The sequence below is a fragment of the Protopterus annectens genome, chromosome 3.part1, assembly GCF_019279795.1.
Source record: "Protopterus annectens isolate FY-2018-M chromosome 3.part1, PAN1.0, whole genome shotgun sequence".
Classification (NCBI taxonomy): domain Eukaryota; kingdom Metazoa; phylum Chordata; order Ceratodontiformes; family Protopteridae; genus Protopterus; species Protopterus annectens.
This window is the reverse complement of record NC_056732.1, coordinates 1,352,331,970-1,352,346,532: the sequence shown is the minus strand read 5'-3', so window position 1 is coordinate 1,352,346,532 and position 14,563 is coordinate 1,352,331,970. Positions and strand designations below refer to the sequence as shown.

General features: G+C 40.2%; 1 protein-coding gene across 1 annotated transcript in view; it reads left to right on the top strand.

Annotated features, from left to right (window-relative positions):
- RIC3 (RIC3 acetylcholine receptor chaperone) overlaps positions 1-13,577 on the top strand; it is a 193,704-nt gene extending 180,127 nt beyond the window's left edge. Inside the window, exon 7 of the mRNA XM_044067384.1 lies at positions 11,577-13,577. Within this exon, the coding sequence (XP_043923319.1) occupies positions 11,577-12,103 (527 nt within the window). The 3' untranslated portion in view covers positions 12,104-13,577. The remainder of the gene's footprint in view (positions 1-11,576) is intronic.
- The last annotated feature ends 986 nt before the right edge of the window (positions 13,578-14,563 follow it).

The window sequence follows — 14,563 nt, the reverse complement described above, 5'->3', positions numbered from 1 at the left end:
CCTTCCACAGAAGGCACACACACACACACACACACACACACACACACACACACACACACACACACACACACACACACACACACACACACACACCTAGGACCAATTTAGAGTGTCCAATCCACCTACAGCATGTCTTTGGGATGTGGGAGGAAACCGGAGCACCCGGAGGAAACCCACGCGACCACAGGAAGGACATGCAGACTCCGCACAGAAGGCACCCCAGCCGAGGATCGAACCGGAGAACCTCTTGCTGTGAGGTGACAATGCTAACAGCTGCACCACCGTGGCCGTAATGTAGAGCTAATGCTCATTAAAAAAAGTTTCAAAACAGCATATTAAGGTTCCAAGAACCTCAGACAAATGAACATGTTTTTTCTGTTTAGAAGTGCAAAATTAAAGAAAAGTAAATAAAGAAAAAAAGTAGTGTGTGTGTGTGTGTGTGTGTGTGTGTGTGTGTGTGTGTGTGTGTGTGTGTGTGTGTGTGTGTGTGTGTGTGTGTGTGCGTCTACCTTAGATCACTGAAATCCCATTTCACTGACTTTCATTTCACTGAGACCAAATCACCTAAATTTCACAACACTGACAATTCATTTCACTGAATCTCATTTCACTGACGGCTTACAATGCTAAATTACAAAAGACGAAATGAGAAACCATAGACAAACACACTCAGAAAACTGACTACCTCTTTCCACAACTTAAAAACTACTTACTTATCCTCTTAACACAAACCAGACAATATAAAACCAAACTAAGTGGGGGGCTATGCCCCCCACACACATCCCTAACTATATATACTAACTCCAGGATCACGCTACAGTGGGGAAAAAGGCATATACCTTTTACTTGCCTCACAGTACTCTACATGCTGCCACTACTGCTGGGAAGTCTATAGCTTACAATTCAGTGAAATGAATTTTCAGTATTTTGAAAATTAGGTGATTTGGTCTCAGTGAAATGAATTTCAATGAAATGGGATTTCAGTGATTTAAAGTAGACCCGTGTGCGTGTATATGTGCATGAGTGCCATGACTGTATATATGCTCACGTGAAAGGGAGAAAGATAAACAGAAAGACAGAGAGCATATGAGAGAGAGAGAGAGAGAGATGATGTTTATCAACTTATTTCAAATGCAACAGGCAGTCCATCCGCATGTATTGCTTACACAGTAAGAAGCATGAAACTATAATGTCTGGCATTATTGACTGGCACTAATCCTCAGTGGTTTACCAGCACATCAAACATTCTGCAAGATACAGAGCAGAACTATGCTGCAAAATCAGGGGCAGTTAAGAGGCATGGAGGTTGCAATGCCTTGCATTCTATGATTTTATTTTTCATTCATTTGATCACAATTAGAAATTTGAGTCGTACTCACTCAGCAAACTGGCTGCAACTGCTGTCTGTCTGTGTGTGTGTGTGTGTGTGTGTGTGTGTGTGTGTGTGTGTGTGTGTGTGTGTGTGTGTGTGTGTGTGTGTGTGTGTGTGTGTGTGTGTGTGTGTGTGTGTGTGTGTGTGTTAAATACTTACATAGCTTATATTTTGGATGTATTGTACTTTGTCCAACAGCAACTATATATGTTATGGCAAGTTTGAACTATTAAGTGAAGAAACTATTTCTCCCTCAAAAATATTACAAAATATATATAATAATGCAAATAAAATACAAAACAATGTTTCATAGTTTCATAGTATATTACTAGGCTATCTGCCCTGGGGCATTTGTAAGCCTAGCCATAGTGATGTGGCTTTTGCCACCCCATGAAATGGTACAACAAAATGTACAGAATAAATTCAGAATACTGTGCCTCTGTCTAGTAGTGACACAATGAAGGTCCCCTTATATAATAGAATTAGTTTACTGTGCCCCTGTCTAGCAGTGACACAGATGTGACCCCTTGGGTAAACGTATGATCTCCCATCCACTCATCAAGATTTCTCTTGAAGAGAGTCAGTGAGGGGCTCTACCTAATACGAACTGGGATCCTGTTCCAAAGCATGGGAAGCCTCTGGGTTATGAATCTATCCCTCCAGTATGTCCTATTCATACTTGTGCCTAGGTTTAAGTCCTTAGCTCTCGTGGTCCTGATGGATTTGGATTTTTTGAGGTGGAGCATGTCCATCAGATCCTGATTGGACATGGCCTTGTACATCAGGCAGAGATCACCTCTGAGCAGGCAGTATGCTACTGAATAGAGCTGAAGTTTCTTTAGTCTGGCAGAATAAGACATATGTACTGACAAAAAAACAAAACTAGTGAAAACAAAAAAAGAGAGCGGATTTATCTTGTATGTTTTTTGATGGTATGAAGAAGTTGGCTTACCTTTTGCCAACGAAAGCGTTTAGAATAAGACATATGTTGGAGACCCTTGATCCTCTTGGTGAGGTACTTTTGTGGTCTCTCCAGCTGTTGCAAATGCCGGGTGAGGTACATACCAAATGGGGCATTGTACTCAATCATGAGTCTGATGAGGGAGGAGTATAGGGGTACAATGACATCCTTGGATCTGGATGTGAATCCCTTCATGATGAGGTGTGCAAGGTAGAATGTTTTTCTGACCACTTTGGCAATGTGGGTGTCAAATGAGAGGTCGCTGTCAATTTGGGTCCCTAGGTCTCTGATTACTTTTTCCATACTCAGTGGGTTGCTGTCTATGTGATAATTTGTGGGTACTTTGTTTTTCCCAAAGGGGACGACTATACATTTTTTGCCATTTAGTTTAAGGCCGTGACTCCGGCACCAGTTGTCCGTTTCTGTGAGGCTTTTTTGTAGGATGTATGTGTCCGCTGGTGTATCGACTATGGCGCCTAGTTTGCAGTCATCTGCGAACTTTGTCAGCCACAGCCCTCCCATGTTTGCTTTAACATCTGAGAAATAAATGCCGAATAAGAGGGGTCCCAGGACAGATCCCTGTGGGACACCACTTGTGACTGGCTTTGAGTCTGACATTGCTGCAGCGATTTTAACTTTATGGGTTCTGTCCTTTAGCCAGTTTGCAACCCATCTAGTGACATAAGGGTTTACGTTTAAGCTGTTGAGCTTATCTATGATGCCTGAGTGGGGTATTGTGTCGAAGGCCTTAGCCAAGTCCAGGTAGGCTGTATGGACTGCTTTGCCCTCATCAATGGCTCTAGTGACTGTTTCGAAAAAGTCAACCAGGTTCAAAAGGCAGGATCTGCCCTTTACAAAGCCAAACTGGGTGGGGTCAAGTGTCTGTAGGTCCCCTGTGTCTCTGTTTATGAGTTCTATAATGATTCTTTCCATAGCTTTGCAGACCAGGCTGGTTAAGCTTATGGGGCGGTAGTTTCCAGGGTCTGTAGAGGCACCCCCTTTGTGGAGTGGGACCACTGTTGCTGTACGCCAGTGTTCAGGTACATATCCCGAAGTAAGGCTAAGGTTAAATAGCATTTTTATGTGTGGGTTTAGCTCCTCTTGGAGTTCACGTAACACGCAACCCGGGATACCATCAGGCCCCATTGATGCTGTGTTTCTAGCTTTGTTTAGGGTGGTTCTCACTTGGACATCTGAGATGACAGGGAGATTACATTCAGCTGGGATAAGTATTTCTTCTTTTGGGGGTGAGGGAGGGGAGAAATTTGCACTGAACCTGTCAGCCAGAATGTTGGCAATATCTGTGGGTTCAGTGTATTTTTTGTTGTTGTGAACCAACTCTGAGCATATCTGAGGGTTTCTGCCCAGGTTTCTAACATAGCTGAAGAAGGCTTTGTGGTTATCTTTAGTGTCCTTAGCGATTTTTCTCTCAAAGTTGGCCTTGGATGTTTTTATGAGAGAACGTAGTTTTCTGCTAATGTTGATCAGAGATGTCTTCCCTTCATGGGATTTTGCTCTGACGTGCAGTAGCTTCCTTCTTTTGTTATACAATTTGTTAATGGCTGAGGTCCACCAGACAGGACGCTTGCCTTTGGTGGAGAGGGACTTGGATTTATTTGGGATTGCATGATCCATGCATTCTTGGAGATGTCCATAGAAAGCATTTGTGAAGGATCCGGCATTGTGGGATGTGGTATCCACTGGCACAGTGGGCTTAAAGGATACCATCTCAGTCTTAAGAAGAGTGAAGTCTGCTTTTGAGAAGTTTTTCACTGTGGTCTTTTGTGCTGGGGGTGGAGGTGGGATATGTATATCCAGGGTGATTAGTTTCTGGTCAGATCTCACTAGTGAGGGGTATGCTTCTGGTGTGGAGCATTTTGTCCCCATGTTTGTGATGATCAGGTCTAGTATATTATCTCCCCTAGTGGGAGAGGTGACTAGTTGTTCCAGTGCATTTGAATTTATGAATTCCAGGAACCTTTGGGCTAGGGTATTAGGGATAGAATAATGTACCCAATCTATGTTTGGGTAGTTGAAGTCTCCCAGTTTGATTGTATTTTGTGATACATTCATATCCTCCAATGTCTTCAGGAAGGCTGAGTGGGGTTCTTGAGATTGGGAGGGTGGTCTGTAACATGCTACCAGTTGTATAGCAGTTTTGCCTATGGTTAGTTGCACCTGTATGGTCTCTGATGCTTCATGTGTTGCTACTAACCTGGAGGTGTGGGTGTCCTTGATGAATATGGACACTCCCCCTCGCTTTGTGGTTCGGCCCGGGTTTTGGGGCCGAAAAGCATGATACGAGGTATAGCCTGGTAGCGCTGGGGTGCTCTCAGGAGCCTTGAACCAGGTAATAGATAGCCTGCTCTCCAAGCACAATAATGCCCCCCAGGGTGTGTGTTATCAGGAAATTAATGCCCTTCCAGGGAGTGTAAGGCTGTTTGTCTGCAGTATCAGGCCTTACAACACCCCAAGGTTATGGATTAGTTCCCTAATAATGCCCAGATTGTCAGGTATTAATACTTGCTTAAATGGATAAAATACTTCTCTTAATAATACATAGCCTTTCAGTCAGATGTATACCCTCGTATTGATCCAAAGGACTTTAAAGAAGGACTATTACAAAATTGAACAAAGCCATTCCCAGGCAATCCTGTTCACTTTTTTTTGGGGGGGGGGGGTGTCAGCAGAAATTCTAAAAGGCAAATGTGCTATATTGTGTGCGTGTGTGTGTGTGTGTGTGTGTGTGTGTGTGTGTGTGTGTGTGTGTGTGTGTGTGTGTGTGTGTGTGTGTGTGTGTGTGTGTGTATGTGTGTGTTTAACCTCAAGGGCATATCCGCTGGGGAATTACGTAGGCTACTGGATTACATGGCTTCCTGTGTTTTAATGGGTCTCCTGGACAGACTACAAGTGAGGAAGCTCAAATGGTACCTAAGGAACTGGTAGTGTCAGCTTTACCACTTCCTACAAACAGACACCTGTTTATAGGACAATTGCCTACTTTGTGTTAGTGTAAAATCAGGTTTCATTTAAATGTATTCTCTTTGCACAAGTCTAGAAATGTAGCTATATTAAAGCAGGCATTCACAGTATGCATATAGTTTCAGTGAATGCACTTTCAATCAATGAAAATAACCTTCAGTCAAGAATAGTGATAACAGAATGTCCAGCACATTGAGTACAAACACATTTTGTTTGTATGGTATAAGGCTTGGGAACCAAGGTTAAAGAGGCTTGCAAAAACCTACAGGGTTTTGGTGTAATTAAAAACTACTTCAGACACAGTTAAGTTAGTTAATTTGGACTGACATTCAAAAAGTCATTGCAGTACAGACACTTGAGTATGAGTGCAGAAGTCAGGTCACATATGGAGCATTCCAGAATATTAATGATATTATTCAGGAGGATCAGAATATGAGTGCTGAAACTACAGACATAATTATTAACGCTGTTACTGGAGATGGTATATTTCTGATTACAGAATTTATGAACAGTGTAATGAGTGCAGAAGCTACAGGCATTAAAATTTGATTCAGGTATCGTTGATGTCTACTTCCACTGTACATAATAAAGCATTCTTAACCGAACTACAGTGCATGCGCAGACTTTATTCTGAAAGGTACAAGAAGATTTGGCCCATAAAAGAGAGACTGGAACCTCTTTAGCATAAGTTCAGGTAATTAACAAATTTGTTACAAATACCCATAAAACAGCCCTAAAACAATACCAAATAACAGGGCTGAAGTCAGTCTAGAGCTCTGATAGTCAAAAAGAATTTAATAGCACAAAGCATAAAATGAGTTCAATGCTTTCGTCCTTGCCAGTAAGAACTTCATCAGAACTGACCATACCATACAAATGTTAATTTAAATACAAAATAAATTAACAATACAACCAACGAACATTGAACAAATTAAAACTAGTTAAAAAAAGCATTTTTCCTTTCTTAAAAGCACATACCGTAATTAAGCATACATTGACATGGATGCAAGAAATATATAAATTACTCTTAATTCTTTCTAAAACAACATAAATAAATATTAAATATTGAAACTGTGTGAGTAATTTATTAGTGCTAAAAACAGCACTCAATAACCTTATGAGGTAGCCATTCAACTCTGGGTTACAATTTAGTTGCCCTTAAGTTTAATAAACAGGTTATAGAGGTGGCATCATTTAAACTTGTTTTTTCACTTGCATTCAAGCAAACCTGCCATAACAATTCTCTATACCCTAATATTTGTTCCCAAGGACCACATCTGGGATTTTTTACTGCATGTTCTAAAATATAAAAGAATAGCTCTTGTTTTCTTTGCATACCATGCTGTGCCTATACAAGGCATTTGTTTTTTTTTTTTCTTTTTTATGTCATTCCTATGTTCATAAATCCTTTTGTGCAGTGGGTGTTCAGTTTTACCAACATAAAATGAAAAACATGAGTCACAAAATGCTAAATATATAACTCCTATACTTTTACAGTTGAACCTCTGTCTGAATCTGAATGTGTGATTAAAACTTGGTAAAAGTATATTATCCCCCTCAAAAATACCCTCCCATTGTATATACATTCTGTGCTTGTACATACCTTTCCTTGTGTTGATTGTATTAGTCTGGGGTATTCATACCTGCTCTTTCAATTTTTTTTACGCTTTTATACCTTTTAAAGGTAAATATAGGTTGCCTTCCCACTTTCTTTATTAAATCAGCATTACTCTGTAGCACTTTCCAGTTGTTCTTAATAACACTTTGGATGGCCTTAATCTCTAGGCCATACCTAAGCACCAAGCTGTTCTCAAAGGGCACCACTTAGCACTGGCTCTGTCCTTGCCATCATTTTCCACCCTGTCTTCATTGCAGGGAATAGGGAGTCCCTTACCTAACAGGGGGTAGAATCTAGAATTTCTCCCTTGCTGGACTTCCCTATGGATAGAATCCATCAACTCCTCTAAGTACCCCCTTTCACAAAGCATGTGCCTTAGGAAAATTATTTCCTTCTCAAAATCCATGTCATCCGATATAATCTCAGCTAAACGTACCATCTGCTCTTTCACCAGGCTTTTCTTTTGTTTGAATGGATGGCAGCTGCCAAAGTGTAAGTAATTATTAGAGAAGGTGGGCTTCCTGGGTGTGTATGTATGTATATATATATATATATATATATATATATATATATATATATATATATATATCTATATATATCTATATATATAATTTAAAAATCCCCAAATCAAAATATTTACTTAGTCACATTTAAAAAATGAAAGTGTGCTACAGAAAAAACGTGTGTGAATTTCAAAAAAGTGGCGGAACTATTAATATAGTCACTAAATTGACTAAGGGAGTGTTCATCTCCCTTCCAAACCAGGAAGATATTGTCCAAAAACCTTAAATTAGTGACAGAATAAAACATTCTAAACCAAACTGCAGTGTGTGCAGACTTTAGATATTCTAAAAGGTGCAAAAAAGCTGTCCCATAATGAAAAGACTGGGACCTATTCAGCACAAGTTTGGATAATTAACATACAAACATTCATTCCAGTCATAATCCAGTTTCTTTCAGTTATTTGTAGCTCATGCAAATAGTCTACAGTCCTGTCAATTCTAACAGTTAGATTACAAACCATATCATTAAGAGTGAAAACCAAAAGGGCAGTTTGTGGGAAATCCTTGACTGATTAACGCAGCATTACTGCAGCCCAGGTTAAAGCTGCATTGTCCAAGGCCAAGAATACAGCTTCCATGGGACCCGGTAATATCCCTGGCTGTGTCCTACATGAACTTCAAAGCGAACTGGCAGCACATCTGTGTGCCCTGTTCAGTCTTAGCCTTACCTCAGGCTTTGTCTCTACCAAATGGCGCACTGCTACAGTCATCCCTCTCCATAAAGGGGAGAGACTACAGACCCTGGGAATTATCACCCAATTAGCCTGACGAGTCTAATATGTAAAGCTATGGAGCACATCATGGACCTAATTAACAAAGATATAGGAAATCCAAAACTCTGAACCCCACACAGTTTGGCTTTGTGAAAGGGAGAGCATGCCTGCTCAACCTGGTTGACTTCTTTGAGAAAGTCACCAGGGCTGTGGATGAAGGTAAAGCAGTGCATAAAGCCTACCTCGATCTGGCCAAGGCCTCTGATACCATTCCTCACTTGGGAATTATTGATAAACTGACCAAACTGGGCATCAACCCCTATATCACTAGGTGGCTTGCAAACTGGCTTACAGATAGAACACACAGTGTGAAGGTAGCAAACTCCAAGTCAGACTACTTACCAGTCGCGGGTGGAGTCCCACAGGGATTGGTCCTAGGTCCTGTCCTGTTCGGCATGTGCTTCTCAGAAGTCCAGACCAACACAAAGGGATGCTGGCTGATCAAGTCCACAGGTGACTGCAAGCTGGGACCTATTATTAACTCCCCAAGTGATGCAGACATCCTACAGAAAGGCCTCGCTGAGACCAATGACTGGTGTCGAAACCATGGCCTTAAGCTTAACACCAAAAAATGCATTGTCACCCCCTTTGGTAAAAACTCAGTTCCCACTAACTCTACCACATCGATGGGGGCCCACTGAACACTGAAGGCATTATAAGAGATCTGGGGGCGCAGGTTGACAGTAACCTCTCCTTCAACCACCACATTGCCACTGTGGTCAGAAAGTCCTTCTGTGTGGCACATCTCATTACCAAGGGTTTTCCATCCAGGAAGAAAGAGGTCATTGTCTCTCTCTACTCTTCTCTCATTAGACCAATCATCGAGTATAATGCCCCATTTGGCATGTACCTCACTAGACACCTGCAACAGCTGGAGAGGCCACAGAAGTACCTTATGAAGAGGATCCTAGGTCTTAAACACATGTCCTACATGGACAGACTCAAAAAACTCCAGCTATTCTCTGTCTCATATAGCCTACTTAGATGCGATCTCTGCTTGACTTACAAAGCCATGTCTGACCCAGCTCTGTTAGAAATGCTACATCTAAAGAAATCCCAATCCCTCCACACCACAAGCTCCAGAGACCTCAACCTCATTACCACAATCAATAGAACACGCTGGAGATAAAGGTTCATATCCCAGAGACTGCCCATGCTCTGGAATAGACTTCCCATACATGTCAAGCAGAGCACCTCGCTCTCCCTCTTCAAGAGAAATCTTGATTAGTGGATGGGTAATAGAAAGTTCATCCCATGATCACTCCAGTGGCTCCACTTGATAGAGGCACTGGGAACTAACGTCTGGTGGCACGATGCTAGGGCAGTTCTATGGGCTAGGCTTGTAAAGGCTCCAGGGCTATTAGCCTAGTACACACCTATGAACCTATGAGTACGAATACAGACTGCTTTATACCTGTTTGATATGTAGTAATGGTTTTCTTTGAATTAGACTGATGCAGCATTGAGCTGTAAAATTAATGTAAGTGATGTTATAGTAATTTAGGGATAAATGCCCTTGATGGCCATTGTATTCACAAGATGAGGGCTATATAGACATAACTGCCCTATAACTCTGAATTTCAGATTTTATATACTGCACTGCATATTGTCAGGTACAATTAACACAACACAGCTTGCTGAATTGTATTTCATAGAAAACAGATCACTGAATTCACATTGTATCATATAGTAACCTGGTTACAGTGCACAATATGTACCCCCCCCCCCAGTTATCATCTTGATGGCTGTATCACACACTACAACTGAATATCATAGTTTATCCAGCTCACAAAATAAACATTTCCCTTTCACTGAGATTTGTCAGTCCCCCTTTCAGTGAACTATAACTCAGTAACCTGCTAACAAAAATACTTTGAAAAATTGTGTTTCTTTACAATGTAACTAAGACAAGCTACTGTTCCTGCAAAACCTAATCTACCTCTTCACTGGAGAACTTTTACCAAAGAGTAAAACATGCTGCAAAATTAAGCCTTAATGATAATACCGAAGCAACTGACAGTGGTTAAATCTGATGTTACAACTGAGTCATTATCATATAAAGTTTGGCTTCAGTGCAGTACCGTCTGTTGTTATAATACCATAAATACAACACATAGATAAACCAGATCTGCTTACCAGACTGTTTAAAAGAGGAATGTACTTGGTCTTTAAACAATGTCTTGAAAACTCCAGCGTGAAGCATACACTGATCCTTGAATGCTAAATAACTGTCTATAGTTAGCTTTAGTTACCCAGACTGCTTTTTTCCTAACCTCGGTGTGCTAATTCATTGAGCACTGCTGCTTCCGGATCATTTATAAGTGTTCACATTTTTGTTCAAGATGTTTGCAATCATGGTTCTCAGACAAAATGTTACTTGGTAGAAAGGTTTGGTCTTTTGCCATCAGGTACAAGTATTTTACCAATTAACTTATTTGTATTTTTTGAAATTACCAAATATTTACTAGACGTTCAAGGCATTGATACCAAGGCCTAACTTACAAAGCACACTGAATGGCTTGTCTGCAGAGAGTATGAGCAAAGCCAATCATAACAACCCAGCAGGTTAAAAGTAGTGACAAAGTCCTTTTAATTTATGTTTCTTAGCTATCATGATTAGATACTTGGAGAGGAAAAAAATGGGATCCACTATGAATCCTCAAACTAGGATGACCCTGGTGGGAAATTGGACAAGTCAAACTCATTAAACATACACCTTTGAAAACGTCAGATGGCATATCAGTTCAGCATTTCGATAGGAGAGCAAGCCTTCCTACAACCCCCATCTGAAAGGCTTCACCACCACCACCACCAGCCCCCCAACTCCCCAATAATTATGTTTACTAACTGCCTGGTAACACAACCAAGGGAAAAGAAAAACTTGAACCCACTAAAAGTGAACAATTGCTTTCAAATGTAAAACCATTCCAGGAGTTGTGATTTTGCAGAGTTTGGAAAGAGGAGTTAGCACTTCTGGAGTTACCATTCACCGAATGGTATAGCTGTTTAATCAATTATGCCGTATCAGCAGTGATGTTCATCCCTTCATCAAAAGCATGTAGTTGATAAAGTGTATTAACTTTTGAGGTAGTAAGGAATATGTCTCAGCAAAACTTTGTTACTGTTAGACTGTACTTTGAACATTGAGCATGCATTTTTCATTAAAGTATTCGAATGTGTCTTAATAAAGTAATGACGCTATCAAATATTTAAAAGCAATTTATCTATCACATTTAAAATTTAGTTCATTGTAAAATCCATGTGCAGGATATGTTAACATTAGATAATAATGATGTATATTTTTCAGGTTATCCAGAAGAAACCTTTCCTCTCTACTGTGATTTAAATTGCCACAGACACAGGTGTGGCACTGTCTTTGTAGATCACCCTTATTTTAGTCACCTCTCTGCTGAGCAAATTGCTGAAGAGCTTGAAGAGGAATTAGAAGAAGCAGAAGATGCAATGGAGAACCAGGGCTATTTCTGTGGTAGAACATTAGAACAGGATGTAGCAAGACACAAAGAAGTCCATCCTGTGCCAGTAGGACCAACGGATGGTTTGGAGACCCAGTTAAATAAGAAGGGGAATGAGTCTCTTCTCAGAGATAAAGACCAGAAGTTTTGCAGCTATGACAATAGTGAGGAAGAGGAGGAGAACCCAGCTGTCATAGCAGAGAATATTGGGTTCACTTGTGAAAGCAGTGAAGATGAAGAGAAGCTCACGGAAGAAAATAGCACTGATATAAATGATACTGAAGATAAAATGAAATGTGATATAGCTCACAAAAGTTTAGACAAACTGTTAAGAAAACGCAATGCAATTGGACTAGAATAAACTTGAATTGCACAGGAGCTATGCTGCTTCTGTTCAGCTGTACAACTTCCTTTACAAGAATCTGTGGCCTCTTGCTAAAATAACTGTATAGGAGATAACAGTAAATTGAAATCTCACTGCTTAATCCATTAGATGCAGGTGTGCACCTTTCCAAGCATACTGATGACTTGTGTTAATGAAAACAATGTGAGCACTTAAATGAGCCCCACATGAACACTCACAGTTCTAATATAATTCTGTCTGTATTCAAAATGCTGTTTACTATGAGTAGTAATCTGCATGCAAACAGAGTAGTTAGTGTCAGATAAAAAAAAATCACATAGACTGAATTCAAAATGTAATAAATAAATTGATACATATTCATTTTTTTCTGTCCTTTCACCCATGTCTGCTGACCATGGAGAACTATCCAATCATACCTGAGCCACACTTTCATGAACTGTCCAGAAGGCTGTCATTCAGACAACCATGAGATTGTTTGTACCCCTTTCTAGGTTTGTTCCTCTTTTGGACCTGACACTGTTGCCAGGTGTCATCGGCCACTTATCCAAGGGACTCTTGCTTATCTCCCAGACCAGGACCAATAGGTTGCTACTCTTCTTCCTCGGACCCAGAACAACATAGCATCATTTACCAGAAATAGCTCACATCATGTAGATCAGAGACGATGGCAATTTTCTTAAGACACTCCTCCTCCCTCTGGTGACTGAAGTGGGAATTCACATTACAATGAGAGCTTCCTATGCCTTCCCTCCACTTGTGTGAGCTCTCACTCTTATGCAGTTGAGGGCTACCATCTATGGCTTGGGAGCACTAAGCCTATGTCCCTTGCTCTACTGGCTGTTCTTATCATGGAGGGCTCCTACATGGATGGGAGTAAAGTGACTGATCAGGACCCCCCATTCTCCCTCCATCCCAGGACGGTAAAACATACACATGCCATTGAATTAACATTTCCCCATCCCAGCTCTTCCAACACCAAGGCTGTCATCTGTGCCATAGTCATGGATTCTTTTTCCCCCTGTATTACACACAGTTGGGTTTAAAATCACATTCTGGCATATTTTGTGCACATATTTCAAAACTCTTAATTCCACATTATTCATTTCTGATCATTCAGTGTTATTCCTTACTTTTGATGTGGAAATCAACATCTATTTTACCAGAATAATGTACAGTCCTACAATTTTCTTTTGTTTTTCTTTAATGAGCTGTGATATACCAAAATAACTTAAGCTAGTAGTATGTTGCTAAGTAATGAAATGTAACCTCCAGTATTAAAGCTGTTATTTGGACTTCAGAGTAATTTTACTTCTCTGTCACTCTTCCTGTACAACCAAATTCATTGAGCTACTACTAGTTATTACTTAGTGTGGTATTCAACAGACACTGACAAAATATCCATCATTATTAATAGGAAGGCCTTGTACAGGCATTGCATTGATATTTTTGAATAAAACACCATGACCTAAAATCTTCGGTGTACATTTTGTCTTCTTCTTGTTCAGTACGGAGTCTGTTAACACCATACAAATAATTTTTTATTGCTTTGTCTCCTGTTATAGCTACCCATTTTTTTCATTTTGGTAATAAATCACCTTAATAACTTACATGCCTTTTATAATTCAGATTGACATGCACTAAGTCATTTCACCATCTCATAGACTTCATGTTTCTTGTAATATCACAATTCACTTTCATTTGAGTCTGTTATTTGTGCCTCCCTTCTAGCATGTGTGCTTTACTTAATATCGTGTTTTCTATATATATGTATGTGTACATGTATATGTATATATATGTATATATATATATATATATATATATATATATATATATATATATATATATATATATATATATTACTTAACTGTCATACAGCTCCATTAATATAAAGGGACAGAGCCCTGACTATGACCCAAGTGAACAAAGTTTGGCTAGTTCCCTAGGCACCTGCTGGAGCTGGCTGAGGAGGAAAATGAGTGAGGAGGCTGAGCTAATCCCCTGTCTGGGGACTGATTTCCCCACTGGAGACAAGAAAAACATTTATGATGTACTTGTTCAAGGAGATGGGATCATTTGTAGACTTAAGTCACTCATAGAAGTGAGTGAGAGCTCTTCTCTGTCCATTGTATAATCTTGTGGTAAGAATGCTAACTAGGCATGCATAGAAGTGTTAGAGCCATAAAGAAAAACCCTAACCCCCGCATGACTGAAAGTACCACTACTACTTCTCTTGCCCCCACCTGCAGTTCAATGATTTGACTATAACAACAAAGTTCGCAGATGACTGCAAACTGGGAGCCATTATTGAATCCCCAAATGATGTGGATACTCTACAAAACGGCCTTACAGAAACAGATGCTTGTTTCCAAAGCCATGGGCTCAAGCTCAATGCCAAAAAATGTATAGTTATCCCCTTTGGGAAAAAACATGTACCCATGAATTACCACATAGGTGGCA